The sequence below is a fragment of the Oncorhynchus keta genome, chromosome 34 (assembly GCF_023373465.1).
Source record: "Oncorhynchus keta strain PuntledgeMale-10-30-2019 chromosome 34, Oket_V2, whole genome shotgun sequence".
NCBI lineage: Eukaryota > Metazoa > Chordata > Actinopteri > Salmoniformes > Salmonidae > Oncorhynchus > Oncorhynchus keta.
In genome coordinates this window covers 67,097,491-67,124,308 of record NC_068454.1, presented here as the reverse complement: position 1 = coordinate 67,124,308, position 26,818 = coordinate 67,097,491, and the positions used below count along the sequence as shown (strand labels likewise).

The following is a 26,818-nucleotide window of genomic DNA, read 5'->3' as shown; positions in this document are numbered from 1 at the left end:
AAAGAGTCGAGACTCCTGTCATAACCGTATGATCATGTTATATGGTATAAATGAATAATAATAATAACAATGACATAATGCACCGCACTGCAAGGGAAAGATGCCGCCATTTCCCTGGTATGCATTTTCCAAGATGGAGGAAAGCAAAAAGGCAACAGAAAAAGGCGAGCGAAGACCAAAGAGAGTCAGTCTGTGAGTCAGACAGGTGTTTACCTGGACCCTAGGGACAAAAGGCGCTGTTCTTCTACTAAGGCTTTGGCTCTGGGTAAGCAAAATTAAACAACAACATAGAAAAATGCAATAAAACCAACAAAAAAACACAAAACAACCAACAAAACACAGAGTCACTGGACTCGAACCAGTGCCACAATAACACAAACACATTTTGAGGAGGGGATGGAGAGTCCATCTAGCGATGTGTGTGTTTTCCCCCACCGTTCATTAGCATCAATCTGCATCTCATTATTCACTAATGTGCTGTATTGTCTTGGAGCCTTATCTGTGGGTTCCTGTACCTCCACACTGTAATCCTCAGAGAGAGGAAGAGGCTGCTCTGCTCCCGTTTTCACAGAAAATGATTGATGACTTCTAACTAAGCATTCCCTCCCGAGCTCTCTGGACTGTAACTTTCCTTCCTTTCTTCATTTAACGTTTGCGTCATGATGACGTATTCAATTCCAATTGTTCCCTCAACACGACTTGGACATAATAATAATAATAATAAAAACACATTACAATTTCTAACTGCATCCAATGTATTATTCAACTGGCACTTGATCCAACAAGGTAATGTACTACAGTATATCAACTACAGTATATTAATGACAGTATAATTACAGTATATCAACTACAGTATATTAATTACAGTATAATTACAATATATCAACTACAGTATATTAATGACAGTATAATTAAAGTATATTAATTACAGTATAACTACAGTATATTAACTACAGTACAATTCAAATGCTCTTATTTTGGTTTCAAGGTCAGCTCATTGATGAAATGGAGAGAACTTCTGGATCTGAGTGGTGTGGGGCTGAGTGCTACAGGTAGGGATTGCAGAGATCAGAACTGCAGCCTGATTGGCTGACTGGGTTCTATTTGCGTCATAACTGTCAGCACAGGCCTCCTGGGTGTAGGCCTATGAATACTGGAGGGCCTGTGTGTGCCTGCTACCTCTCTCTGTGCTCCTTCTCTCCCTGGCTCTCACTCTGCTCTGCCGTGCTCCTGTTACATATAGACAGGAGAGGAGAGGAGCCAGGCGGAGACACTAGCAGCAGCACAGATTAGATCTCCCCCTCCTCACAAAAGAAAACAACAAGCAGAAAGAACACTGACATCAAAAGATTCCTTCTCTCCCTTCCTTCTCTTCCTTCCTTCTCTGGCTCTAGGAGCAGTGTTACTGGAGTGCAACATTACAGTACAAGGCTTACAGTGTTTATGGACACACAGTCAACTATCAAACCTTCTCACCTCTTCTGATAAACAAACACACTATGGACTTGATAGACTGATATATTTTGACTGATATACTGGTATATTGTTTGATACTTTGATAAATTTCATTGATATATCTTTATTTATAATCACATATAATATTGATGTGTTTTCATAAGGAAAGGGATTGAAAAGCTGTGACTATTTCATAACTATCTTTATTTTTTCTCCAAGAAACTAAATATCCTGAGTGTTGAGACAACAAAATAAGTGTTAGAGGTTAGCATTAATCTTTTTCCATCTGGCCTCTTGAGTTCTAGAGTTCATTCCTCCCATGTTAATCTCAACTGAGTGTTTTACTCACTTCCCCCAAGAGTAAATTAGGCATCAGATAATAAGCAACATGGTTCAGGGCAACAGGATATATGGTCCTAAGCTGGGTTGGGATGGCTCCAACTGAACAACTCTCAGAGCTCCAGCTACTCTCAGAGCTCCAGCTACTCTCAGAGCTCCAGCTACTCTCCAGAGCTCCAGCTACTCTCCAGAGCTCCAACTGAACAACTCTCAGAGCTCCAGCTACTCTCAGAGCTCCAGCTACTCTCCAGAGCTCCAACTGAACAACTCTCAGAGCTCCAGCTACTCTCAGAGCTCCAGCTACTCTCAGAGCTCCAGCTACTCTCCAGAGCTCCAGCTACTCTCCAGAGCTCCAACTGAACAACTCTCAGAGCTCCAGCTACTCTCAGAGCTCCAGCTACTCTCCAGAGCTCCAGCTACTCTCCAGAGCTCCAGCTACTCTCCAGAGCTCCAGCTACTCTCCAGAGCTCCAGCTACTCTCCAGAGCTCCAGCTACTCTCCAGAGCTCCAGCTACTCTCAGAGCTCCAGCTACTCTCCAGAGCTCCAGCTACTCTCAGAGCTCCAGCTATTCTCAGAGCTCCAGCTACACTGAAGAGCTCCAGCTACTCTCCAGAGCTCCAGCTACTCTCCAGAGCTCCAGCTACTCTCCAGAGCTCCAGCTACTCTCCAGAGCTCCAGCTACTCTCCAGAGCTCCAGCTACTCTCAGAGCTCCAGCTATTCTCAGAGCTCCAGCTACACTGAAGAGCTCCAGCTACTCTCCAGAGCTCCAGCTACTCTCCAGAGCTCCAGCTACTCTCCAGAGCTCCAGCTATTCTCAGAGCTCCAGCTACGCTGAAGAGCTCCAGCTACTCTCCAGAGCTCCATCTACTTTCAGAGCTCCAGCTACTCTCAGAGCTCCAGCTACGCTGAAGAGCTCCAGCTACTCTCCAGATCTCGACATACTCTCAGAGCTCCAGCTACTCTCCAGAGCTCCAGCTACTCTCCAGAGCTCCAGCTACTCTCCAGAGCTCCAGCTACTCTCAGAGCTCCAGCTACTCTCCAGAGCTCCAGCTACTCTCCAGAGTTCCACCTACTCTCCAGAGCTCCAGCTACTCTCAGAGCTCCAGCTACTCTCAGAGCTCCAGCTACTCTCCCTGAATACTGCAGAGAAAGAGAGAAAGAAAACATCTGTTCTCAAACCCTCTGTGTGAATCTACACTGTAGGATACTTTCCTGCAGGTAATGTAGGCCCAGACAGAGCCAGGGTGTATTGTGGGTATTGTAGTAGGGTACTCACTGAGAGCTGTCCTGACAGGTACTGAGGGGCGTCCCGCAGCATCCCGGGGCTCATGGGAGACGTGACAGAGATAGAAGGGCGATCCATCTTCTGAGACTCAAAGGAACTCGAACCTGAGACAGGACAGACAGACAGGAGGTCACATGATCAAATCTGAAACACTGATTTTGGTAACATACTTCAAGGAGAGGAAGAGAGAGGGGGGAGGGGAGAGAAGAAGAAAGCGTGTAGGGTAGAGAGATAGAAATGAGATACCATCACCTCTCTTTTGGCATTACCTTAGCTTCATATTTCAAGGTTGATTAATTGGCTAACGCAGGGTAATTAGTTATCATTGGGAAATGAAAGAAAAGCCAGACTTACTTGATTCCAGTTGTGCATGTGTGCTGTCTGGTATCCGAGGAATATCTCTGAAAGGAGAGGGGGGGAGGAAGAGGGGATCAATTGGTGCTAATGCTGAATGCACTGTATTTTAATGGTCCTAAGAAGAGCATTAGTCTTCATTCTCCTGTACAGCAGCTCGCTCCCTCAGCAATACAAAGCAGGACAAATATAGACACTGACAAAGCAAAGGGGTTTCTGATTTCTCTGGGTATCTCCACTTTCAAAAACGATTGGCATCCCGCTGTTTGTGGAGGAGAGGGGGAGAGTGGGTAGTGAGAGAGAGAGCGAGAGAGAGAGAGAGAGAGAGAGAGAGAGAGAGAGAGGCAGCAGCCACCGTTCATTTCACTGTGCCGCACTGCTAGTCCCATATGAGCCTCTGACACTCATCACACTAAAGGACTGATGGAGGGGAGGGATATTGGGAGGGAGGAAGGGAGGGAGGGTGGGGGGCAGATATGTTAAATAAACAAGCTGGTGCTGGCAAAACAAATGACATTGAAATACACTCAGCCCCCATTTTCCATTTCTCACATACTCTCTCCTCTGCAAGACACATATTTCTACAAATGTATGAATGTGAATAGACTGTAGTTTTGATGGTTCAATAGTAATAAGTGTAGTTGCTGTTGTTAGGTCTTACCCTATGGGCCTTGAGACCACCAGTTCCACCTGGGGTTCTGGCTTTGATTCTAGAATGATATTGTAAACTTCTTTAAATGTGGCTCCTTGTAAAAACCTTCCGTTCCACTCCAGCACCTGGTCGCCTGTAAAACAAGAGATGCTGTCAGTCATCCATCCACACATCAAGACGTCAGCTGGCACGGTGCCGTTATGAACATGGGAAGCATAGTTATAAATATAGTTAAAAACATGATCCGTGTGGTTATAAACAGGAGCAGGCCCACGGGATGGAAAAAAAGGAGAATGTGAATGGTATTATAGAAAACACAGCACACATAAACAAACAGTACAGCATTGTATTCTTCCTGCGTCAGTAATATTATAAATGATTGAATAGGCCTCGGTCGCAACCCTTATGGTAACAAATAACAGCACATCTGTCTAGTTCATACATGTTGTAATTAGTGCTATTAAATTAAGGGTAAAGTGTGTCAGAAGGTAAAACAAGGTTCTGACCCAGTTCAGCACCAGTTCACAAAGTAATCAGCTCTTTCTTGAATCACTGAAGTAGCTTATTAAATCTACAGTGCTGTGTACATGAGAAATGTATTGACAATCTTCAGTGTGCTTCAAAAAATCTTGTATCTATAAGTATAGTTCTAAACACAGTAAGTGTACTTCTAAACATGGCAAATGTAGTTCCAAACATAGTAAGTGTAGTTCTACATGTGGTAAATGTAGTTCTAAGCATAGTAAGTGTCGTTCTAAACATGGCTAATGTAGTTCTAAACATGGTAAGCGATGTAGTATAAAATGAGGTCAGCAGGTACCTGGTCTGAGGTGTCCAACAGTATCCGCTAGACTTCCTTTCCTCACTTTAGTGATGAAAGCACAAAGTCTACCAGATTCTGTCATCTTTCCACCCACCACCTATGAGGGAAGCAAAACACATCAACATGTATAGTAGTAGTATATATTATTATACTGTAATATAATCACACCCTCAGTATGGTGTAAGCAGCCTGGCAGGGAAGGAACATGGATGCACTGATCACTTTGTTTCACAGAAACATATTTATTGACCATGTTTGAAAATCCACGTGTGAATTCAATTCACACATGGTAAAATACAACCTGCAGATCTAGACCTAATTCTAATTGCATATGTAGCCACATAGCGTCCTTCTGCCCATAGGAAGCTATTCTTGAACAGAGAAAGTAGCTACGTGTTTAGTCAAAATGTACATCTCTTTTCATAATGATGAATGTCCCTGTGTGTTGTGTTGGAACCCAGAGGCCACCTCTCTCTGCATGGGGCTGAAACACTTGAGGCCTGGGGGGCCTATAGCAGGCCAGGGGGCCCAGCTCTGCTCTACTCTGTAAGCCCCTGAACCGCTCTCCCTCCACAGGCATCAGACAAATAAAATCCCCTCTTAATGGCAGTTGAATGCCAACATACAAAGGAGCTTAGCGAAGACTCCTAAATGAAATGGCTTTATGTAACAGCCGGGCCAGAGAGAGCGAGAAAGGGACTGAGAGAGTGAGAGATAGAGATGTATTTATTTATTTTTATTTCACCTTTATTTAACCAGGTAGGCAAGTTGAGAACAAGTTCTCATTTACAATTGTGACCTGGCCAAGATAAAGCAAAGCAGTTCGACACATACAACAACACAGAGTTACACATGGAGTACAAACATGCAGTCAATAATACAGTGGGAAAATAAGTCTATATACGATGTGAGCAAATGAGGTGAGATAAGGCCATGGTGGAGAAGTAAATACAATATATAAGTAATATAAGTAAAACCCTGGAATGGTTGATTTGCAATGGAAGAATGTGCGAAGTAGAAATAGAAATAATGGGGTGCAAAGGAGCAAAATAAATAAATACAGTAGGGGAAGAGGTAGTTGTTTGGGCTAAATTATAGATGGGCTATGTACAGGTGCAGTAATCTGTGAGCTGCTCTGACAGCTGGTGCTTAAAGCTAGTGAGGGATTTTTGTAGTTCGTTCCAGTCATTGGCAGCAGAGAACTGGAAGGAGAGGCAGCCAAAGGAAGAATTGGTTTTGGGGGTGACCAGAGAGATATACCTGCTGGAGCGCGTGCTACAGGTGGGTGCTGCTATGGTGACCAGCGAGCTGAGATAAGGGGGGACTTTACCTAGCAGGGTCTTGTAGATGACCTGGAGCTAGTGGCGATGAGTATGAAGCGAGGGCCAGCCAACGAGAGCGTACAGGTCGCAGTGGTGGGTAGTATATAGGGTAGTATATAGGGCTTTGGTGACAAAACGGATGCCACTGTGATAGACTGTATCCAATTTATTGAGTAGGGTATTGGAGGCTATTTTGTAAATGACATCGCCGAAGTCGAGGATTGGTAGGATGGTCAGTTTTACGAGGGTATGTTTGGCAGCAAGTGAAGGATGCTTTGTTGTGAAATAGGAAGCCAATTCTAGATTTAACTTTGGATTGGAGATGTTTGATGTGAGTCTGGAAGGAGAGTTTACAGTCTAACCAGACACCTAGGTATTTGTAGTGGTCCACATATTCTAGATCGGAACCGTCCAGGGTGGCGATGCTAGTCGGGAGGGCGGGTGCGGGCAGCAAACGGTTGAAAAGCATGCATTTGGTTTTACTAGCGTTTAAAAACAGTTGGAGGCCACGGAAGGAGTGTTGTAGAACCATCCAGAGTAGTGATGCTGGACGGGCGGGCAGGTGCAGGCAGCAATTGCTTGAAGAGCATGCATTTGGTTTTACTTCTATTTAAGAGCAGTTAGTTAGATAGTTAGAGGGAGAGAGAGAGAGAGAGACAAACAGACTGGCTGGTCACTGCTTGCTGCTGAGCGAGGAGAAACACATAGCGTACCATACAGCACAAAGAGGCACTGACCAGGCACACACATACCAATTCAGGAAGCTCATTCAATCACTGATTTTCCCATCTTGCCACTTTCCTTTTCTCTCCTGATGGCCTTACTGTTCTAGCTCTCACTGTTCTAGCTCTCACTGTGCAAGCTCTCACTGTGATTTGGCTAGCTGTGTGTGCTCAGCTCTTTAACCAGCCCACGCCGCACAGATTAGGTGGAGTAAGGAAAACCTAAGATACTTTTCATCAGAAAATCTACCCGTCTAATCATGATATACTGTAAATATGGGACATATGTTTAGTACAGTACTGTAAATAATGGGTAATAAGATGTACAATCACAATGTTTCAGATGTGATCTCCCTATCTACAGTAAAGGGACATCGTCTCTGACTGAGCATTTCAAATAGGCTTTTCTACGTAAAAAAATGTTCCAAATGGTACACTACTCCTTATATAGTTCACTACTACCAGTTCCCTGGTTAAAAGTAGCACACTGTATATGGAATAGGTTGCAGTTTGGGACGCACAGAGTTTTTGAGAGTTTTTTTGCACTGAGCCAATAAATGTCGTTCATTAAAAAGGTTCAATGTGAGCATGTTTGGATACACAGTGTGCATCACAAATGCCCCCTATTCCCCATATAGTGCACTACTTTTGATGTACACTATATAGGGAATAGGGTGCCATTTGGAATACAGACATGAACATAAAGTATTTGATATTAATATACAGCTCATTAATATTAATCAGGAAAATAATTAGCCGCCTAATTAATATTAAATCATGAATAATACAATATCACTTCAAAAAACACATATCACTTAAAAATATATGTGCAGATAAAAATAGCCACAGCTGAAGGACAGTTTGTTAATGTCTTTTTAACAACGTTTTTCTCCTCAACCACAAAACCAGTTTACAACCAGAAAATGATGTCAATAATACATCATCTCACCGTTGCCGCTTGCTATAAACCACCCTCTGCCCCCAGCTGTGCCCTGAACACCATATGTGAACTGATTGCCCCCCACCTGTCTTCAGAGTTCATGCTGCTAGGTGACCTAAACTGGGACATGCTTAACACCCTTTCCATCCTACAATCTAAGCTTGATGCCCTCAATCTCACACAAATGATCAATGAACCTACCAGATATAATCCCAAATCTGTAAACACGGGCACCCTCATACATATCATCCAAACCAACTCGCCCTCCAAATACACCTCTGCTGTTTTCAACCAAGATCTCAGCGATCACTTCCTCATTGCCTGCATCCGTAATGGGTCTGCAGTCAAACGATCACCCCTCATCACTGTCAAACGTTCCCTAAAACACTTCAGTAAGCATTTCTAATCGACCTAGCCAGGGTATCCTGGAAGGATATTGACCTCCTCTCGTCAGTAGAGGATGCCTGGTTATTCTTTAAAAGTGCCTTCCTCACCATCTTAAATAAGCATGCTCCATTCAAAAAAGTTAGAATCAGGAACAGATATAATATAATCCTTGGTTCACTCCAGACCTGACTGCCCTTGACCAGCACAAAAACATCCTGTGGCCTACTGCATTAGCCCCCGTGAAATGCAACTTTTCAGGGAAGTTAGGAACCAATATACACAGGCAATTAGGAAAGCTAAGGATATCTTTTTCAAACTGAAAATTGCATCCTGTAGCACAAACTCAAAAACGTTCTGGGACACTGTAAAGTCCATGGAGAATAAGAGCATCTCCTCCCAGCTGCCCACTGCTCTGAGGATAGGAAACACTGTCACCACTGATAAATCCACTACAATTGAGAATTTCAATAAGCATTTTTTTACGGCTGGCCATGCTTTCCACCTGGCTACCCCAACCCTGGTCAACTGCCCGGCACCCCCCACAGCAACTCGCCCAAGCCTCCCCCATTTCTCCCTCACCCAAATCAAGATAGTTGATGTTCTGAAAGAGCTGCAAAATATGGACCCCTACAAATCAGCCGGGCTAGACAATCTGGACCCTCTCTTTCTGAAATGATCTGCCGAAATTGTTGTAACCCCTATTACTAGCCTGTTCAATCTCTCTTTCGTATCGTCTGAGATTCCCAAAGATTTGAAAGCTGCCGCGATTATCCCCCTCTTCAAAGGGGAGACACTCCAGACCCAAACTGCTACAGACCTATATCTATCCTAACTTGCCTTTCTAAGGTCTTCGAAAGCCAAGTTAACAAACAGATTACCGACCATTTCGAATCCCATGTACCTTCTCGCTATGCAATCTGGTTTCCGAGCTGGTCATGGGTCAGCCACGCTCAAGGTCCTAAACGATATCATATCCGCCATCGATAAGAGACATTACTGTGCAGCCGTATTCATCGACCTGGCCAAGGCTTTCGACTCTGTCAATCAACCACATTCTTATCGGCAGACTAAACAGCCTTGGTTTCTCAAATGACTGCCTCGCCTGGTTCACCAACTACTTCTCTGATAGAGTTCAGTCTGTCAAATCGGAGGGCCTGTTGGAAGGCCTGTTGGAGGACCTGCAAAATGCTAAAACAATATTTACAATAGCACCTCTGGCAGTCTCTATGGGAGTGCCACAGGATTCAATTCTTGGGCCGACTCTCTTCTCTGTATACATCAATGATGTCGCTCTTAGTGCTGGTGATTCTCTGATCCACCTCTACGCAGACGACACCATTCTGTATACCTCTGGCCCTTCTTTGGACACTGTGTTAACTAACCTCCAGACAAGCTTCAATGCCATACAACTCTCCTTCCGTGGCCTCCAACTGCTCTTAAATGCAAGTAAAACTAAATGCATGTTCTTCAACCGGTCACTGCCCGCGCCTGCCTGCTCATCCAGCATCACTACTCTGGACGGTTCAGACCTAGAATACGTGGACAACTACAAATAGCTAGGTATCTGGTTGGACTGTAAACTCTCCTTCCAGACTCACATTAAGCATCTCCAATCCAAAATTAAATATAGAATTGGCTTCCTATTTCGCAACAATGCATCCTTCACTCATGCTGCCAAACATACCCTTGTAAAACTGACCATCCTACCGATCCTCGACTTCGGCGATGTCATTTACAAAATAGCCTCCAACACTCTACTCAACAAATTGGATGCAGTCTATCACAGTGGCATCCGTTTTGTCACCAAAGCCTCATATACTACCCACCACTGCGACCTGTACGCTCTCGTTGGCTGGCCCTCGCTTCATACTCATTGCCAAACCCACTGGCTCAAGGTCATCTACAAGTCTCTGCTAGGTAAAGCCCTGACTTATCTCAGCTCACTAGTCACCATAGCAGCACCCACCCGTAGCACAAGCTCCAGCAGGTATATCTCACTAGTCACCCCCAAAGCCAATTCCATCTTTCCTTCCAGTTCTCTGCTGCCAATGACTGGAACGAACTGCAAAAATTACTGAAGCTGGATACTCATATCTCCCTCCCTAGCTTTAAGCACCAGCTGTCAGAGCAGCTCACAGATCCCTGCACCTGTACATAGCCCATCTGCAAATAGCCCATCCAACTACCTCATCCCCATACTGTATTTATTTATTTATTTATCTTGCTCCTTTGCAGTATCTCTACTTGCACATTCATCTTCAGTCCAGTGTCTAATTGGTATATTTTAATTAATTCGCCACCATGGCCTATGTATTGCCTGTATAATAGATTTTCTTCAGTTGTATTATTGACTGTATGTTTTGTTTATTCCATGTGTAACTCTGTGTTGTCGAACTGCTTTGCTTTATTTTTGGCCAGGTTGCAGTTGTAAATGAGAACTTGTTCTTAACTAGCCTACCTGGTTAATTAAAGGTGAAATATATATATTTTTAAATCATATACCAAATTATATCCGCTGCGTATACTCTTTAGCGAGGCCCAGATGGCAACATATTCCCTCTACATATGGAATAGGATACCATATGGGAAGCAACCTTTGAATAGTGATGGACAGCTGTAATAACAAACGGCCTCTGACCATCAGGTCAGACTGGTCCCAGTAGATAGACAGAAGTCCAGCCAGAGAGGTCAGACAGACGGGGCAGACTCACCTTCAGTCCCAGCAGTGCTCCTGAGTCTCGAGGTACACTTCCATCCTTCATCCGCTTGTTGAGCAGAATCCGCCCCATTAGGCGCTCCCCATCTTTGGAGGGCTGCCATGTAACTGGATGCTATAGGAACACACACAGCAACAACACACCTTGTGTTTTACAACTCATCCACACCAGATTCACTTCAATCCCTTTAAAAAGACTTCTTCAGAAAAGTGAGTATCATGTGAGGGGTGGGGGGTGGGGGGTGGGGTATCAATTAATTTGACTTAATGAACGATCACACAAGCTCTGGCTAGTTATGTAATCTGGTGATTATAGCTCTGTCTCTATCCTTTCTATTTCAGATTATATAACCTGTCTTTTCTTTTGGGATTAGCCGGACTATCACAATTAGATAATAAAAGACATAATTCATCAAAATCTAAAAAAGATTTGTATCTATTGCATCACAGTTATGTGTACTGCAGTTGAAGGCAAAATGCTAAAACAATATTTACAATAACACAGCCCACCTTTTAAGCAGTGATTAGCTATGTCCATAAACATACTTCATGGAAGTACTTCAATCTGATTCAATGAAAATGAAAAATGCTGCACATCCAATGCCAGGCCTTGTGTGATCCTTCCAACAGGGAATAGGTAGAGTGCATTCAGCACCCCATGCAGGGTAAAATAGGCACACCGACACGACCTCCTAGTCACCGTAGAGCAGAGCAGAGGCTCCACACAAACCATCTGAGAAAACCTGCACTGTATCGAGAACATCTCACTGGAACTCTGCCTCATTGGCATCAAATCCAGTTGAGTTTGGATGAGTGTAGATTTTGTCTGATGGTCTGTGAGGGAGGCCTTAGCTGAAGGCAGAGGGAGGTTAAGACTGCAGTCCACCACTCTCTGCCCTGCTACACACAGCATTCCACCTCTCTCTGCCCTGCTACACACAGCACTACACCACTCTCTGCCCTGCTACACACAGCACTACACCTCCACAATGGAGCAGGTAGAAGCAGATGAAGAAAACATGTATTACGCAACAACAACAAAAATAAGTGAACCAAAGTAGGATTTATGGACGAAAACTTCCAAAAGCACAGCACAGCGCGATGATTAAGGCCAAGATGAAGAGAGACAAAAAAAAGATGAAGTCACAACAAACATGACAGCGGAAGGGAAAAAAAGAAAAACATAACTTTGTCTGTGCAAAACAAATCCAATCGTCCCTGTTGTCAGTTCTAAGTGGTTGGTTTAGTTTTGGTATTGGACTGAGTGGAGATCTAGGGGGGATAATGACTTGACTAGGTAGTGTGCGTTGGGAGACGAGGGGTCATTCCAGTGAGAGGTAGGTGTCGTTACCCTACTGTAGCGTTACTAAGCTGGCCGCTACAGTAAAAATAACAAAACAGACAGAGCAACTAGCAACATGCAACTAGAGGAGTGGACATCGCTGTGTGCCATGACAAAAAGAGAGTTGTGTTTTAATGCTCCTGGATGGATCTTTATGCTGCCAGAGAGCAAACAGCAGAATAATAAATCTCCTATTTCAGCAACACCCAGCAAGCTGCTGTCGAAATGAAATCAATCTGATCAAGTCCCCGGGATAATAATAAAGAGGAAGTTCAAAGTTCAAAGTTCAATCAATCAATTCAAATTTTAAAAAGAATAAACATGTCTACTATTTAACAATTAGTGACAGATAAAGACCGGAGGAGGTAGGTAAAGAAAAATAAAGAAAAAAAGAACATAAAGCAGATATTTTGGCTACATAGACTCCAGTACCTTCTCACTATGGCTATGCTGATTGTCCTCGTTTAGGGTAGTGCTACTGCATGTGTCAACGCCAGAGTCTTTAACCTGGGGTTCGCACCATTCTGCGTCCTCTTCCAATGAGTGGCCCCCAAAGCGAACCATTTTCTTTTGCCTCTCAGATAAGGTGTTGTGTGTTGAGTCGGACAAAAATGCCTGCTCAATAGTTTTTCTTTTCCCCCTTTGACTGTCCCCTACAGGTGTGGGATAAAAACAGAAAGAAAGAAGAAAACCCATGCGGAGGTGTAAATAAAACAAAGCAAACATGAAATGACAAAGGACTCTGAGAGGGGGAGGAAAGGGGAGGGGGGGGGGGGTTAGGGGCAGGGCTCCGCATGTCTCACCAAAGACATTGGGGAGGCCTCGCTGCTATGCCATGACGCATGGTCCAACCAGTGGCCATCCAAATCTCCTGTGGGAGCCACACACACACACACACACACAAGAGAAGACAGCGAGAGGAAAAGGTGAGGCCCACAGAACTCCAACGTACAGTGCTGACACACACGCAGACACACACACACACACACACACAAGAGAAGACAGCGAGAGGAAAAGGTGAGGCCCACAGAACTCCAACGTACAGTGCTGACACACACGCAGACACACACACACACACACACCCACACAAGAGAAGACAGCGAGAGGAAAAGGTGAAGCCCACAGAACTCCAACGTACAGTGCTGACACACACGCAGACACACACACACACACACACACACACACACATTTGAACAACAATAGCTCCTGTGAAGAGAGTAGAAACATACAGTCCACATACAGTAAATTGGCCTCTCTGAAGTCAATACTGCAATGGTATACAGCACAGAGTACATGACCATGACTACTAACACACACATTCAGACAACACAAGCACAGACCATTTAGGTTGTGTTTAGTCTTGGAACAATTCTCATTGGTTGCAAGACCAAACCAGGCCCCACACTCTTGTTCATAAATCATTCAAACATGCTGTCAGTCAAACCTCTTTTCCAAGAGATTCTGTTGAAGCAAACTAGCCAAAGATTTTGTTGTAACTCTCTGCAGTCTCTGCAGGAATTCACATTTTTCAAATGAAGATAGCGTCCTTGCGTCCTGCTATCTTAACAGCCTGGGTCTGGATCAGAGAGAGAGAGAGGTGCTTCTTGGGATGTAATATGTTTAACTGGGACAAAGATGGCAATGCCCCAGCAACCTTAACTAACCTCAATCTAAAGTGCACCAGGGAGAGCTTTTTAAGATGCTATCCCGATGACTGCCTTGTCCAGATCTGTACGGGAGGCATCAGTGGATGGGATGGATGGATACAGCCTTGAGAGATGGAGGCTGGGCAAATGGCTATTATGCCATTACATGTTCAGTTTTTCCCCATATGTTTGTGTTGCTCAGACAGTAAAGTGAGTGAGTAGCAGTCATATTCCCTCAGCCTAGCAGGCCAGGCACTTCAGCAGTCAGGGAGAGAGTTTATCTTTTTCTCTGTGTCTGTGCTCTGTGTGTGCACTTTTTCCAATAAGGCTCAGTCAGTCTTTCTGTCTCTAACCTGTCTGATGTGGGTCAGGGGGATCGATGGAGACTGGCTCCCCCAGACAAACCAAGAACTAGTCCCTGTAAACCCACATCTCTCTCTCTCTCTCTCTCTCTCTCTCTCTCTCTCTCTCTCTCTCTCTCTCTCTCTCTCTCTCTCTCTCTCTCTCTCTCTCTCTCTCTCTCTCTCTCTCTCTCTCTCTCTCTCTCTCTCTCTCTCTCTCTCTCTCTCTCTCTCTCTCTCTCTCTCTCTCTCTCTCTCTCTCTCTCCTCCACTCTCTCTCTCTCTCTCCATCCAACCTCAACCCATCAGTCTCCTGATAGAGAGAACATCATCTTTAGATCCAACATGACTTCTGGACCTGCTTTCTAGAGCGACGTCATGTTGTTATAGACTTCAGCAGCGTTTCCTCTGGTTGATGATGGTGGGTGGTGGATGTGCAGAGTGAGAATGCAACAAACACTACAATGTGATGAAGAAGCTTGTAAAGCCAGCTAACTAAAAGAGTGAGAAGTAGTGAATGTTGAATGCGGGATGGGAGTCTTCACCGACAGGCTGAAGTGGCCCGTCGAGAAGATGAGTCACTCATTGGCCACTCATTTTACAACCCCAGAAGACAGAAATTCGGAAACATGAAATGATTCATATTAAAAGCATACAGTGATGAAGTATGAGGTACGGCCAGCCACTTGCTCGCCCATTTTGTTACTACGGACCATTCAGGACACTGGATCTGTCTTAATTGCCGATTTGTCGATATATAGCTTGCCGTATGTTCAGTATGCACTGTAAAAAATCAATAAAAAACAGGCTTGTTTGTTTACTCAACCTTTCAGTCAAAGTGTACGTTCCCATACGTCTGCAGGCACAGGTAAGGTTAAATAGAACCAGTGCATTTTTGCAACCCAAAGCTGCACACATCATTTCCTTTGCATCACTTCCTGTGAAAAGAGAATAATCTAATGGAGCTATAAAGGACAGGTCTCCATAAAGCAGTTAGCCTGGTGAATACATAACTCAATCTGGGAGAAGTCAGGGAATTCAGTTGGAAGCATATAAAAATAGCTTTATGCTGCATATGTTGTTAGGGTTGGGGGTTTGGGTAGGATGGGAAGGGAAGGGGGAGATCAGATGTTCTCTCAATATCTTTCTAAATGTAGAGCCTGGTCTGTAGCTTTACTCTAGGGTTGCTATCAAACGTCGTTGGAAGCTGAGAAAACAGTAAATAATTTCTACATTAATATTAATGAATATTTTTCAAGGCTGGCAGAGACACTGAATGTCAGAGTAAGGTCAAGTCCTCTCCAAAACAACCAGCCATCCTCCCTTATCACCATCCTCCCTTATCACCATCCTCCCTTATCACCATCCTCCCTTATCACCATCCTCCCTTATCACCATCCTCCCTTATCACTATCCTCCCTTATCATCATCCTCCCTTATCACTATCCTCCCTTATCACCATCCTCCCTTATCACCACCATCCCTCCACCCCTCCTCTGGTCCTATCACAAGCCCTCCATCCCTCCACCCCTCCCCTGGTCCTATCACAAGCCCGCCATCCCTTCACCCCTCCCCTGGTCCTATCACAAGCCCTCCATCCCTTCACCCCTCCACTAGTCCTATCACAAGCCCTCCATCCCTTCACCCCTCCACTAGTCCTATCACAAGCCCTCCATCCCTTCACCCCTCCCCTGGTCCTATCACAAGCCCTCCATCCCTTCACCCCTCCACTAGTCCTATCACAAGCCCTCCATCCCTTCACCCCTCCACTAGTCCTATCACAAGCCCTCCATCCCTTCACCCGTCCCTGTGGGTGCTAAAACCACTTACTGTATACAGTTATGCCCAGTGATAAAACATTATGGAAGTCCCCAGATGGGCTGTGCCCTCTGTGACCCGCTGGAACCAACAGCTGACAACACTCAACACTGATTACCCTCCCTGCCACACACACACACACACACACACACACACACACACACACACACACACACACACACACACACACACACACACACACACACACACACACACACACACACACACACACACACACACTGAGCTGTTGTTGCTGCCAGTCGCCATAAACACACACACAGCATCGCTGCCTCTCCTCTCCCTGCCTCTCTTTGTCTCAGCTGCTGCAACCAAATGACTTTGCTATTGTGTCCATGATAGCCCCAAACAGCTTACGGCTTGCAATTCTAACAGTCACAGATGTTTAAATCCCATAGACATGATGAAATCATATTAACATGTTTAAATCCCATAGACATGATGAAATCATATTAACATGTTGAAATCCCATAGACATGATGAAATCATATTAACATGTTGAAATCCCATAGACATGATGAAATCACACCTCTCCAGCTCATCTGAAGCCAACCACACACACACACACACACACACACACACACACACACACACACACACACACACACACACACACACACACACACACACACACACACACACACACACACACACACACACACACACACACACACACACACACACTCCACCGCCATGCCCCTCAGATGGGGGCTGAGCAAAGCTACTGTTGTCCCAGTCTAGAGAATGTGGCCTCCCTCTGTTGCCTCCCTCTTCCACCTGTTTTATTAACAGTGCCAATCACAATTAAGCCCTGATCCCTGGTGAGGACCGGTAAAACCTCAGCTGAGGGGGATTCAGCCAACAGGAAACTCATCACAGCCGTAAATTGTGAGCATCAGCAGTCTCCTCCCTCCCTCCCTCGTCCCCCCCCCCCAGTTGGTTTCACTCGGGCCCGGCGCAGCAGGCGCGGGGACCCACCACCAAAGTGCTGATTCAGGGTTCCGGCAGCAGCACAACGTGGGGAGGAGACAGCGGAGAAAGAGTTCATTGCCAGCAGGCTCTCCATCACTTTGACAACTCAATAGAAACCAGTGTACACTATTAATTGGATCATTAATTATTGATGGTGTTTTTACTACAATTCGGGGGGGCGAGAGCAGAAAGAGAGAGAGAGAGAGAGAGAGGTGAAACATTGTGTATGTTTAAACAGTATCCATGCTGTGAGGTAAAGGGAGCAGATTAGCTGTGTGATTTGTGTTTGTGGAACCAGACTGTCCAAAAACATCCAAGGTGGAGCAGGTTAAAGAGCTACAGAATCAATTATTATTTAGGACATTTGTGATTTGTTTCAATACTTAAAAATATAAAAAAGAATAGTCAATGTACTGTTATTACAATGTAGAAACGCACACTATAACATTATTCATTTTTTATGTCTGGCATTGAACATAAGAATGTCCTTTACTCAGCAGGGGGATGTTGGACTAGTCCTTGTCCTAAAAACTTACAGAACCAGACCAGAGATAGAGATGTAATGAGAATCTAGTCTGGTTTTATCACTAAACAGCATCCACCCCACCCACCCCCTCACTCTCTCTCTCTTCTGCCCCCCCCCCACCCACTCTCTCTCATGACTCTCCTTCTTTCTCTCTCCCCCTATCCCTCCCTGCCTCTCTCTCTCGGTGTCTCTCGTCTTTTCTAGTTTCTGTCCTGCTTGCGCTCTCATGAGGTGGCATGTCATGAGATCAATACGGAGGAAAACACAGTGAGAGGGACGTCACACTAAATCAGTCTCCCAGCCTCACTACCAACGAGCCAGCCAGGAGCAGCCAGGAGCAGCCAGGAGCAGCCAGGAGCTCAGGCCATTACTGATGGCACCTCCTCCCTCTCTCTCCCTCACTCACTCCCTCCCTCACCTCCCCCCCCCAGACCTCCAGAGTGCCCAGGGTCAGAGAGCATGGCACGAGGTGAGCTTAGCCTGCCATAACACACCCATGTATTCACCTCACCCACCTCAAACTCCCTCCCTCCCTCCCTCCCTTCCTGGCCAGTCAAGCAGCTCACTGAGTGTATAACATAGCAGAGCAGACCATAGTGCTGCTGACTGGCCACAGATGGACAGAAGGTGCTTTCTGCCCTCTTTACTCTTTCCCTCAGCTTTCTCCCACTTGGGCCCAAGCTATTGAATGTATGTTCTGCTTATCTGGTTATGGCTCGTCCTTCAACGTCACACTGGACTGACTGGGTGAAGGGAAAATTCTGCAGGCCAAACACCATTCCTATTGCTAATCATTGAGCGCTTGCTTACTATGCATGTTACATACAAGTGTGACAGACTCGGGACAGGGGTTTTAATGACAGACAGTATATACTGTAAGCCCCCTCCCCCCATACCTCCAAAATACAAAACCTTACATCCTATACCTCAGAAGCTCACCTCCCTCGCCTCAGCAGTCCACATTCAAACTACTCTGTGACCCCACCACTGTGATCCTTCACATAACCTTCACAATACAATGCATCAATAATGGAGCCAGTCTGAGCTAACCTAGCCATGTGCTACTTCCCTCCCTGTGTGAGGAGAGAAAGTTACATAACACAGGGACTGGGGAAAGTTGACTGCCTGTATTCTCCTCATCCTCGTCCTCCTCTCCTCTTCACCTGTGAAGCATCTCTGCGTTCCTCCCCTCATCCCCTGTCCTCTTTTCTCCTCTCCTCTTCTCTCTTGTTTTTTCCTCCCTCTCCTCTCCTCCTCATCCGTTTTTTCCTGCTTTTGACGTTGCCAAGGTAAAAGCCCCCATAATTACAGATTTGACAACAAAATCAATTTGCAATTATGATGACTGTGGGCCTGCGTGGAGTGAGTCAAGTGGCCCAACTCTTGAAGGATAGCTTTGGATGTTAATTCTGAACGAAAATTGGGTTTAATTCAATGTGTGTGTGTGTGTGTGTGTGTGTGTGTGTGTGTGTGTGTGTGTGTGCGTGCGTGCGTGCGTGCGTGCGTGCGTGCGTGCGTGCGTGCGTGCGTGCGTGCGTGCGTGCGTGCGTGCTTGCGTGCGTGTGTGTGTGTGTGTACGTGTGTGTGTGTGTGTGTGTGTGTGTGTATATATGTGTCAATGGGAGTGTTTCGTTCAGAAGCAGGGGAATGAAAAACGACCCTTTGTCTATAACCATTGTCCTGTTGTAACAAACGAGTGGGAAGGCTACAGGACGGGGAACAGGGGATAGGGGAGAGTCTGTGTGTTGCTATGTAGCATGTAGTTGTCTGTAGAAGTAGTGGAGATCTGAAATACAGGCCTTAAACCCTTACAGATGCCATACAGTATAATACCTATCCTGTCCAAAATCATATCCTATGGTGTTGAGGGGAAACTGACATGATGAGGTTGATTCATGTTGATATATCAAATGTACATAAGTATTCAGACCATTTACTCAGTACTTTGTTGAAGCACTTTTGGCAGCGGCTACAGTCTCGAGTCTTCTTGGGTATGATTCTAAAAACTTGGCAGACCTGTATTTGGGGAGTTTCCCCCATTCTTCTCTGCAAATCCTCGCAAGGTTGGTCGGGTTGGATGGCGATGTCTCTCCAGAGATGTTCGATCGGGTTCAAGTCTGGGCTCTGGCTGGGCCACTCAAGGGCATTCAGAGACTTGTCTCGAAGCCACTCCTGTGTCATGACGTTGCCCTCTTTGGGTACAGCAAGCCCCATCCGCCTCTCCCTGCCTCCTACAACTAGGCTGTTGTGGTCAGAGAGGTCGTAAATTCCAGGAGGATCCTGCCTCATGGCCGCACAGTATAGAGACAGAGTGAAGTTTCATAGAGAACAAAGGAATTTCTTACACCTCACAGAACTTGAGGTCCGACCAACATTTATGTTCTGGAGAAGGTATAAAAGATCGGTGAAGAATCCAGCTACGAACTGGTCCGTTTGGTACAAGTTTGTAAAACTCATGAGAGACGGTGCGGCCACATTAGCATAACACTGTTTATATAATAGCCTCAGATATGAGGTTTAAATCTAATTGTTGTATAATATGAATGAGTGAGGATGATACTGTTTGTAAAATTGTGTAATGTGATTTTGGACTGTTTAATGAAGGAAACTCCAATTCCCTTTTGAGTTTAACGAAATCAGAGGACCGCCCATGAGCCCAGTTAGGGTTAGGCATCCTGGGACATGCCCTTTTCTGCAACTCCTGAATAAAACCCCAACTTTGAGAAGTTCTCAACTAGACCATGTTTTCTCTCAATCACGAGAGGACAAAGGTTGAGACGATTGCTGAATCTTTTAACCATACCACGTGGTTAAACTCTTAGACTATCGATACCGACAGAATAAGAACAAGTCTTTGATATTAATTACTAGTCTGAGAGAGAGAGAGAGAGAGAGAGAGAGAGAGAGAGAGAGAGAGAGAGAGAGAGAGAGAGAGAGAGAGAGAGAGAGAGAGAGAGAGAGAGAGAGAGAGAGAGACAGAGACAGAGAGAGAGAGAGAGAGAGAGAGAGAGAGAGAGAGAGAGAGAGAGGACGGAAACTCTCCAACAGAAACTAACTTTTCAGCAGAGATCCCGACGACACACTTAGCGTAAATATATATATTGATTGCAATTGTTCCCAAATGAGTGAGTGTTCATGTGCAAAGGATTAGCATTTCAATTGTTATAATTATCAACTGTGTGTTGTCTTCTCAGTCGACCCCCACTTCCCTTTTGTTTAACAAGCCGCCATGCCGGTTTAGCCCACTAGGGCACATTCCCCTATCACTTCTTGTAACCATTTGTACTTTGTTTGTTTGTTTTTGCATTTCTGTGAATTACTTAGTTAGTAAATAAATTATTTCAGACAATTGATGTATGGATGACTCATCGTGAAGACTGGGTTCGTCCAGATAACCAACAATTTACGAAGTCTGGAATGAGACTAGCGTGAGGTAAAGTAAATAATAAATTAATTTGAAGAATAATTGATCAGATAAAATATCTGAAAAGTTCAATTAGGAAATTATAACTTTGTAATCTGAATATTTTCCTTGGTGCCCCGACTTCCGAGTTAATTACAGTTACATGATTAATCAGTTTAATCGCGTAATACTAATTACAGAGAATCTTTGATAAAATCTAAATGTCTTCATTTAATGATAGTAAAGACATGACACCTGCTTTGGCTTGGTTGTGTGCTTAGGGTCGTTGTCGTGTTGGAAGGTGAACCTTCACCCCAGTCTGAGGTCCTGAGCACTCTGGAGCAGGTTTTCATCAAGGATCTCTCTGTACTTCGCTCCGACCATCTTTCCCTCGATCCTGACTAGTCTCCCAGTCTCTGCCGATGAAAAACATCCCACAGCATGATGCTGCCACCACCATGCTTCACCGTAGGGATGGTGCCAGGTTTTCTCCAGACCTTACACTTGGCTTTCAGGCCAAAGAGTTCAATCTTGGTTTCATCAGACCAGGGAATATTGTTTCTCATGGTCTGAGAGTCCTTTAGGTGCCTTTTGGCAAACTCCAAGCGAGCTGTCATGTGCCATTTACTGAGGAGTGGCTTCCATCTCGCCACTCTACCATAACGGCCTGATTGGTGGAGTGCTGCAGAGAAGGTTTCTGGAAGGTCCTCCCATCTCCACCGAAGAACTCCGGAGCTCTGGGAGAGTGGCCATTAGGTTCTTGGTCACCTCCCTGACCGATTCAATTGGAGGTGTAGCTGTGGATGTATTTCAAGGCCTACCTTCAAACTCAGTGCCTCTTTGCTTGACATCATGGGAAAATCAAAAGAAATCAGCCAAGACCTCAGAAAAAAATTGTAGGACTCCACAAGTCTGGTTCATCCTTGGGAGCAATTTCCAAACGCCTGAAGGTACCATGTTCATCTGTACAAAAAATAGTATGCAAGTATAAACACCATGGGACCACGCAGCCATCATACCGCTCAGGAAGGAGACGCATTATATCTCCTAGAGATGAATGTACTTTGGTGAAAAAAGTGCAAATCTATTGCAGAACAACAGCAAAGGACCTTCTGAAGATGCTGGTAGAAACAGGTACAAAAGTAACTAGATCCAGAGTAAAATGAGTCCTATATCGACATAACCTGAAAGGCCGCTCAGCAAGGAAGTAGCCACTGCTTCAAAACCACCATAAAAAGCTAGACTACGGTTTGCAACTGCACGTGGGGACAAAGATCGTACTTTTTAGAGAAATGCCCTCTGGTCTGATGAAACAAAAATAGAACTGTTTGTCCATAATGACCATCGTTATGTTTGGAGGGAAAAGGGTGAGGCTTGCAAGCCGAAGAACACCATCCGAACCGTGAAGCACGGGGGTGGCAGCATCATGTTGTGGGGGTGCTTTGCTGCAGGAGGGACTGGTGCACTTCACAAAATAGATAGCATCATGAGGAGGAAAATGATGTGGATATATTGAAGCAACATCTCAAGACATCAGTCAGGAAGTTAAAGCTTGGTCGCAAATGGACAATGACCCCAAGCATACTTCCAGAGTTGTGGCAAAATGGCTTAAGGACAACAAAGTCAAGGTATTGGATTGGCCATCACAAAGCCCTGACCTCAATCCTATACGTAATTTGTTGGCAGAACTGAAAAAGCGTGTGCGAGCGAGGAGGCCTACAAACCTGACTCAGTTACACCAGCTCTGTCAGGAGGAATGGGCCAAAATTCACCCAACTTATTGTGGGAAGCTTGTGGAAGGCTACCTGAAAAGTCTGACCCAAGTTAAGCAATTTAAAGGCAACGCTACCAAATACTCATTGAGTGTATGTTGACTTCTGACCCACTGGGAATGTGATGAAAGAAATAAAAGCTGAAATAAATAATTATCTCTACTATTATCCTGACATTTCACATTCTTAAAATAAAGTGGTGATCCTAACTGACCTTTTACTCTGATTAAATGTAAGGAATTGTGAAAAACTGACTTAAATGTATTTGGCTAAGGTGTATGTAAACTTCCGACTTCAACTATATCTGTTTTTTATTTTTAATACACTTGCCAAAATAAATAAAAACCTGTTTTCACATTGTTATTATGGGGTATTGTGTGTAGATTGATGAGGGAAAACATGTACTGTATATAGTCCATTTTAGAATAAGGCTGTAACGTAACAAAATGTGGAAAAGGGAAGGGGTCTGAATACTTTCCGAATGCACTGCATTATTCGATTTGTGCAGCTTTATATCTGATAGCAGCTAATGGGGATCCATAAGAAAAACACATACAAATAATAACTATGCCTGTTTCACTTTCAAGCTATGTGAAAGGGGCCGTGTAGAGGGACTAACTCACATCAGTCAGTCCTTCACAGTCATCCAAAGGAGACAGAGACAGCACACAGGGAAGTAACCCTTGAGTGTAGATGTGCCATACAGTCTGCTTTAGAGGGGAATCTATATAGGTCACTCCTCAGAAACAGCTCTACAAACACTTAAAAACGCCTTTGGAAGCTGTCTGCCTTTTCAAAGGACTAATATGGAAACCACAAAGCCAGCCTGCCTGTATAGCAATGCTTTCAGCACGGTGACCGCTCCTCTGCCGGCCCAGGCCTAATCTCTCTCTCTCTCTCTCTCTCTTTCCCTCTATCTGGGACGTTGTTAGTGTCCTTAACATTATGACATCACCAGAGGGCGAGAGTGGTTCGATCGTTGTGGTACAGTAGTATGAGATGAATGTTCATAACCTTATAATACATAACTATCTACTGCCTGCATCTAGAGGAGAGAAAGGTAGTAGTTAGTGCCATGATGTTGCCCTGTTGGTGAGGTTTATGACCCGCATAAATACTTTCACCCCTTTTCTCTCTCTACTCTACAGATTGGACTCTTGGAAAGCCCTTTGTTAACATAGAGAGTCTGGTGACATCAAGAGGTTGGGGACGGAGCCATATTTCCAATCCAGTTGAAAATATCCGTTGGTACTTAAAGATTATGATATCAGATCAGTTGTCATCTGAGACATTATTACTGATGCTAGAATCTAGAAGTAAGCCATTCAAAAAACATTTGATCTTCAAACTTCCACTCTGCCCAGCCCAGCTCACGACTCCACTGTCTACTCCAATCCTATCCCATCCTCCCTGGCTGAACCAACGGAGTTGAGTTGTCGTGCAGGGGGAATCCTACTGGCTTCACAAGTAGCCTGATCTCGCGGATTTATCAGTGCAAGGAACCATTCATGTTAGCGTGCAAGATCACGCGGCTTGCGAGGCTAGAATCCTACAGGGAGAAACCCTAATTATTCTACCACTTAATTGCATTTGCCGTACCTTCATTAATTAATATGCACGACTGATGACATTGTTCAGCCAGAGGCCGTTCAAAAGCAGCATCACAGACTAACCCACAGACACAGACAGACTGACTCCCTATAGGCTGAATGACTGGAACAGCACATCACCTCTGGCCCTGATCCTATTGGAGTGAGCCACCCAATACGCACAAACACACACACACTTTGGGACAATTTGTGTGTGTGTGTGTTTGTATGTATGTGTGTGAAACAAGTGTGTGTGTTTGTGTGTATGTGTGTGTGCGTGCGTACCTGTGACACTGTAAAAGTACAGTATCAGACTACAATTACATATATCATTACCTTCCTTCCTTCTCTCTCCCTCACTCTCTCTTTCTCTCTCTTTCTCCACTCTCTCCCTGCGCTCTCCCTCTCCCTCCCCTCCCCTCCCCTCTCTCCTCTCCCTCCCCTCTCTCCTCTCCTCCCCTCTCTCCTCTCCTCTCCTGGCTCTCTCTCTCCCTCCTCCCTGGCCCCTCCTCTCCTCTCCTCTCTCCATATTTTTATTTTTCTCTCTCCCACCCCCTCTCGTCACTCCTCTCGCTATCTCTCGATCTCTCCCTCTATCTGTTTATATAATATAGAGTCCATTACATCAGATTGAATGTGTGAAACAGAAGTGGTAGCCAGGCCCTGTAATGTGTGCTACAGGAGGACAGAGACAGGATAAGGTATCTAGAGCAGCAGCCCAACACACACACACACACTCTTGCATAGACATTTACACACATCTGGCCAAGCCCTGTCGACATAATAAGCTCCCTCCACACAGTTGCTGTACAGTGTAGAATAGACTTGACACACACACACAAAACAGGTCAGATCACGTAACAAAGACACAGACAGACCATAGACTGTGAGGGAATAAAAGGTTTGTTTTTAAGCGACGGCTCATTAAATAAGATCAAATTCCTATCATAATCTACATATCATATTATTATGAATGACACCACGAGGCCAAGATTAAAACACATTAGTTATGCAAGCCTGACCATACAGAACATATACAGAACATCTGGTATTGTTTTCATGGATAAACGTTGTAGTTTCCTTCATATAATTAAGGGCGACTGAGAAGAGAGTTGTGATGGTCTGGTGCTCATTAGTCATCAATGGCACTCAGTCCTCTGTACTGAACATATGGAGCTAGCAGACTACTGTCGTACCACTAACTCACTGAATATGGAACAGTGGTAATTAGTCAATAAACATGTTCAACATGAGCTGACAGTGACACTGAATACACTTCCCAATGAATAATGCAAAGGTGATTTGACTATCCCTGACATAACACCGTGCTTCCCAAATGGCAGTCCATTCCCTATATAGTGCACGACTTTAGGCCAGACCCAAAAATATATTCCCTACATAGAGCAATACTATATAGGGAATAGGTTGCCTTTTCAGATTTTCCCCTAGTAAAATAGAGTGCCCTATAAAGTCGTGCACTATAGGGAATAGGTTGCCTATTCAGATTGCCCCCCTAGTGTACAGTATGAGAGTAGAACGAGAGAGAGCAGGAGGAAGAGTGTTCCTACCTTTCTCACTGACAGACTCACTCTCTATCTCCACGTCCTCACAGCTGGTGTACTCCGGCGTGGTGGCCAGTTCCTCCTCCGAGCTGCTCAGGGACACTTGCCGCATCTTACCCCCCTTTTTGGTTTTGTGGGGCTTTGGTGGCGGCGGCCTGATGGACTCGGACTGGTCAGAGCTCAGAGAGTCATTCCTCAACATGGTGTCCATCTTCTCCCTCTTGGTCTTCCTGACTGCAGAGCTGGGGTCCAGATAATCATGACCCCTGAACCCTATTGGCTCCCCTGGCCCCCGCCTCATGTCCCCTGACCTGTCCCCCAGCACGGGGCTGCGGTGTGGGGTGGGGGGGCTGTGGTTGGAGGTCCGGGGGTGGCCTCCAGGAGTGGGGGAGTTTCTGTCCATGGAGTAGGAGCGTTGGCCCACCATGGGCGGCCGGCGCTCGGTCAGGTGCTGTCTGGACAGGCGGATTGGTCCCTGGGGCTCATCCTGCTCCGTGTAGGCCAGAGACACATCACTGTGGCGCCTCTCGTGCCTGGCCCGGCCCACCTCAGCATGCATCCTCATCTGCTCCTCGTAGGGCTGGGGCTTGACGGGGTAACGGGCCAGGTTGGGGTCGGAGCGGTAGCGTGTCTGGTACTCCTCCTGGCGCTGGCGCTGCAGCTCGTACTCATTGGGCTGCCCGTCTAGAGGGTAGGGCCCGTCTAGAGGGTAGGGCCCGTCCTGGTCCAGAGGGTAGTCCTCATGGGAGCGCCAGCGGCCACGCCCACCACGGTACTCCCCCCGCGCCGCCTCAGCGTCTTGGTACCTCCGTGGGGCCCCACGCCGAGGGTC

The 26,818-nt window shown here is 45.4% G+C and overlaps 1 protein-coding gene across 16 annotated transcripts in view; it reads right to left on the bottom strand.

The window, feature by feature from the left end:
• LOC118373995 (regulating synaptic membrane exocytosis protein 2-like) overlaps positions 1–26,818 on the bottom strand; it is a 257,928-nt gene that overhangs the window by 105,827 nt on the left and 125,283 nt on the right. For 5 of the 16 annotated variants that reach the window (XM_052494501.1, XM_052494502.1, XM_052494503.1 and 2 more), the window contains 8 exons: positions 25,993–26,818; positions 12,772–12,992; positions 10,993–11,112; positions 4,908–5,007; positions 4,097–4,220; positions 3,436–3,482; positions 3,073–3,185; positions 214–261 (listed from right to left, as the gene is read on the bottom strand). The exon at positions 25,993–26,818 is cut by the window's right edge and continues 121 nt beyond it. In XM_052494501.1, the coding sequence (XP_052350461.1) occupies positions 214–261; positions 3,073–3,185; positions 3,436–3,482; positions 4,097–4,220; positions 4,908–5,007; positions 10,993–11,112; positions 12,772–12,992; positions 25,993–26,818 (1,599 nt within the window). Of the gene's footprint in view, positions 1–213; positions 262–3,072; positions 3,186–3,435; positions 3,483–4,096; positions 4,221–4,907; positions 5,008–10,992; positions 11,113–12,771; positions 12,993–13,142; positions 13,211–25,992 lie in introns of all 16 variants that reach the window. The other 11 variants (XM_052494509.1, XM_052494519.1, XM_052494511.1 and 8 more) reach the window with 4 other exon arrangements.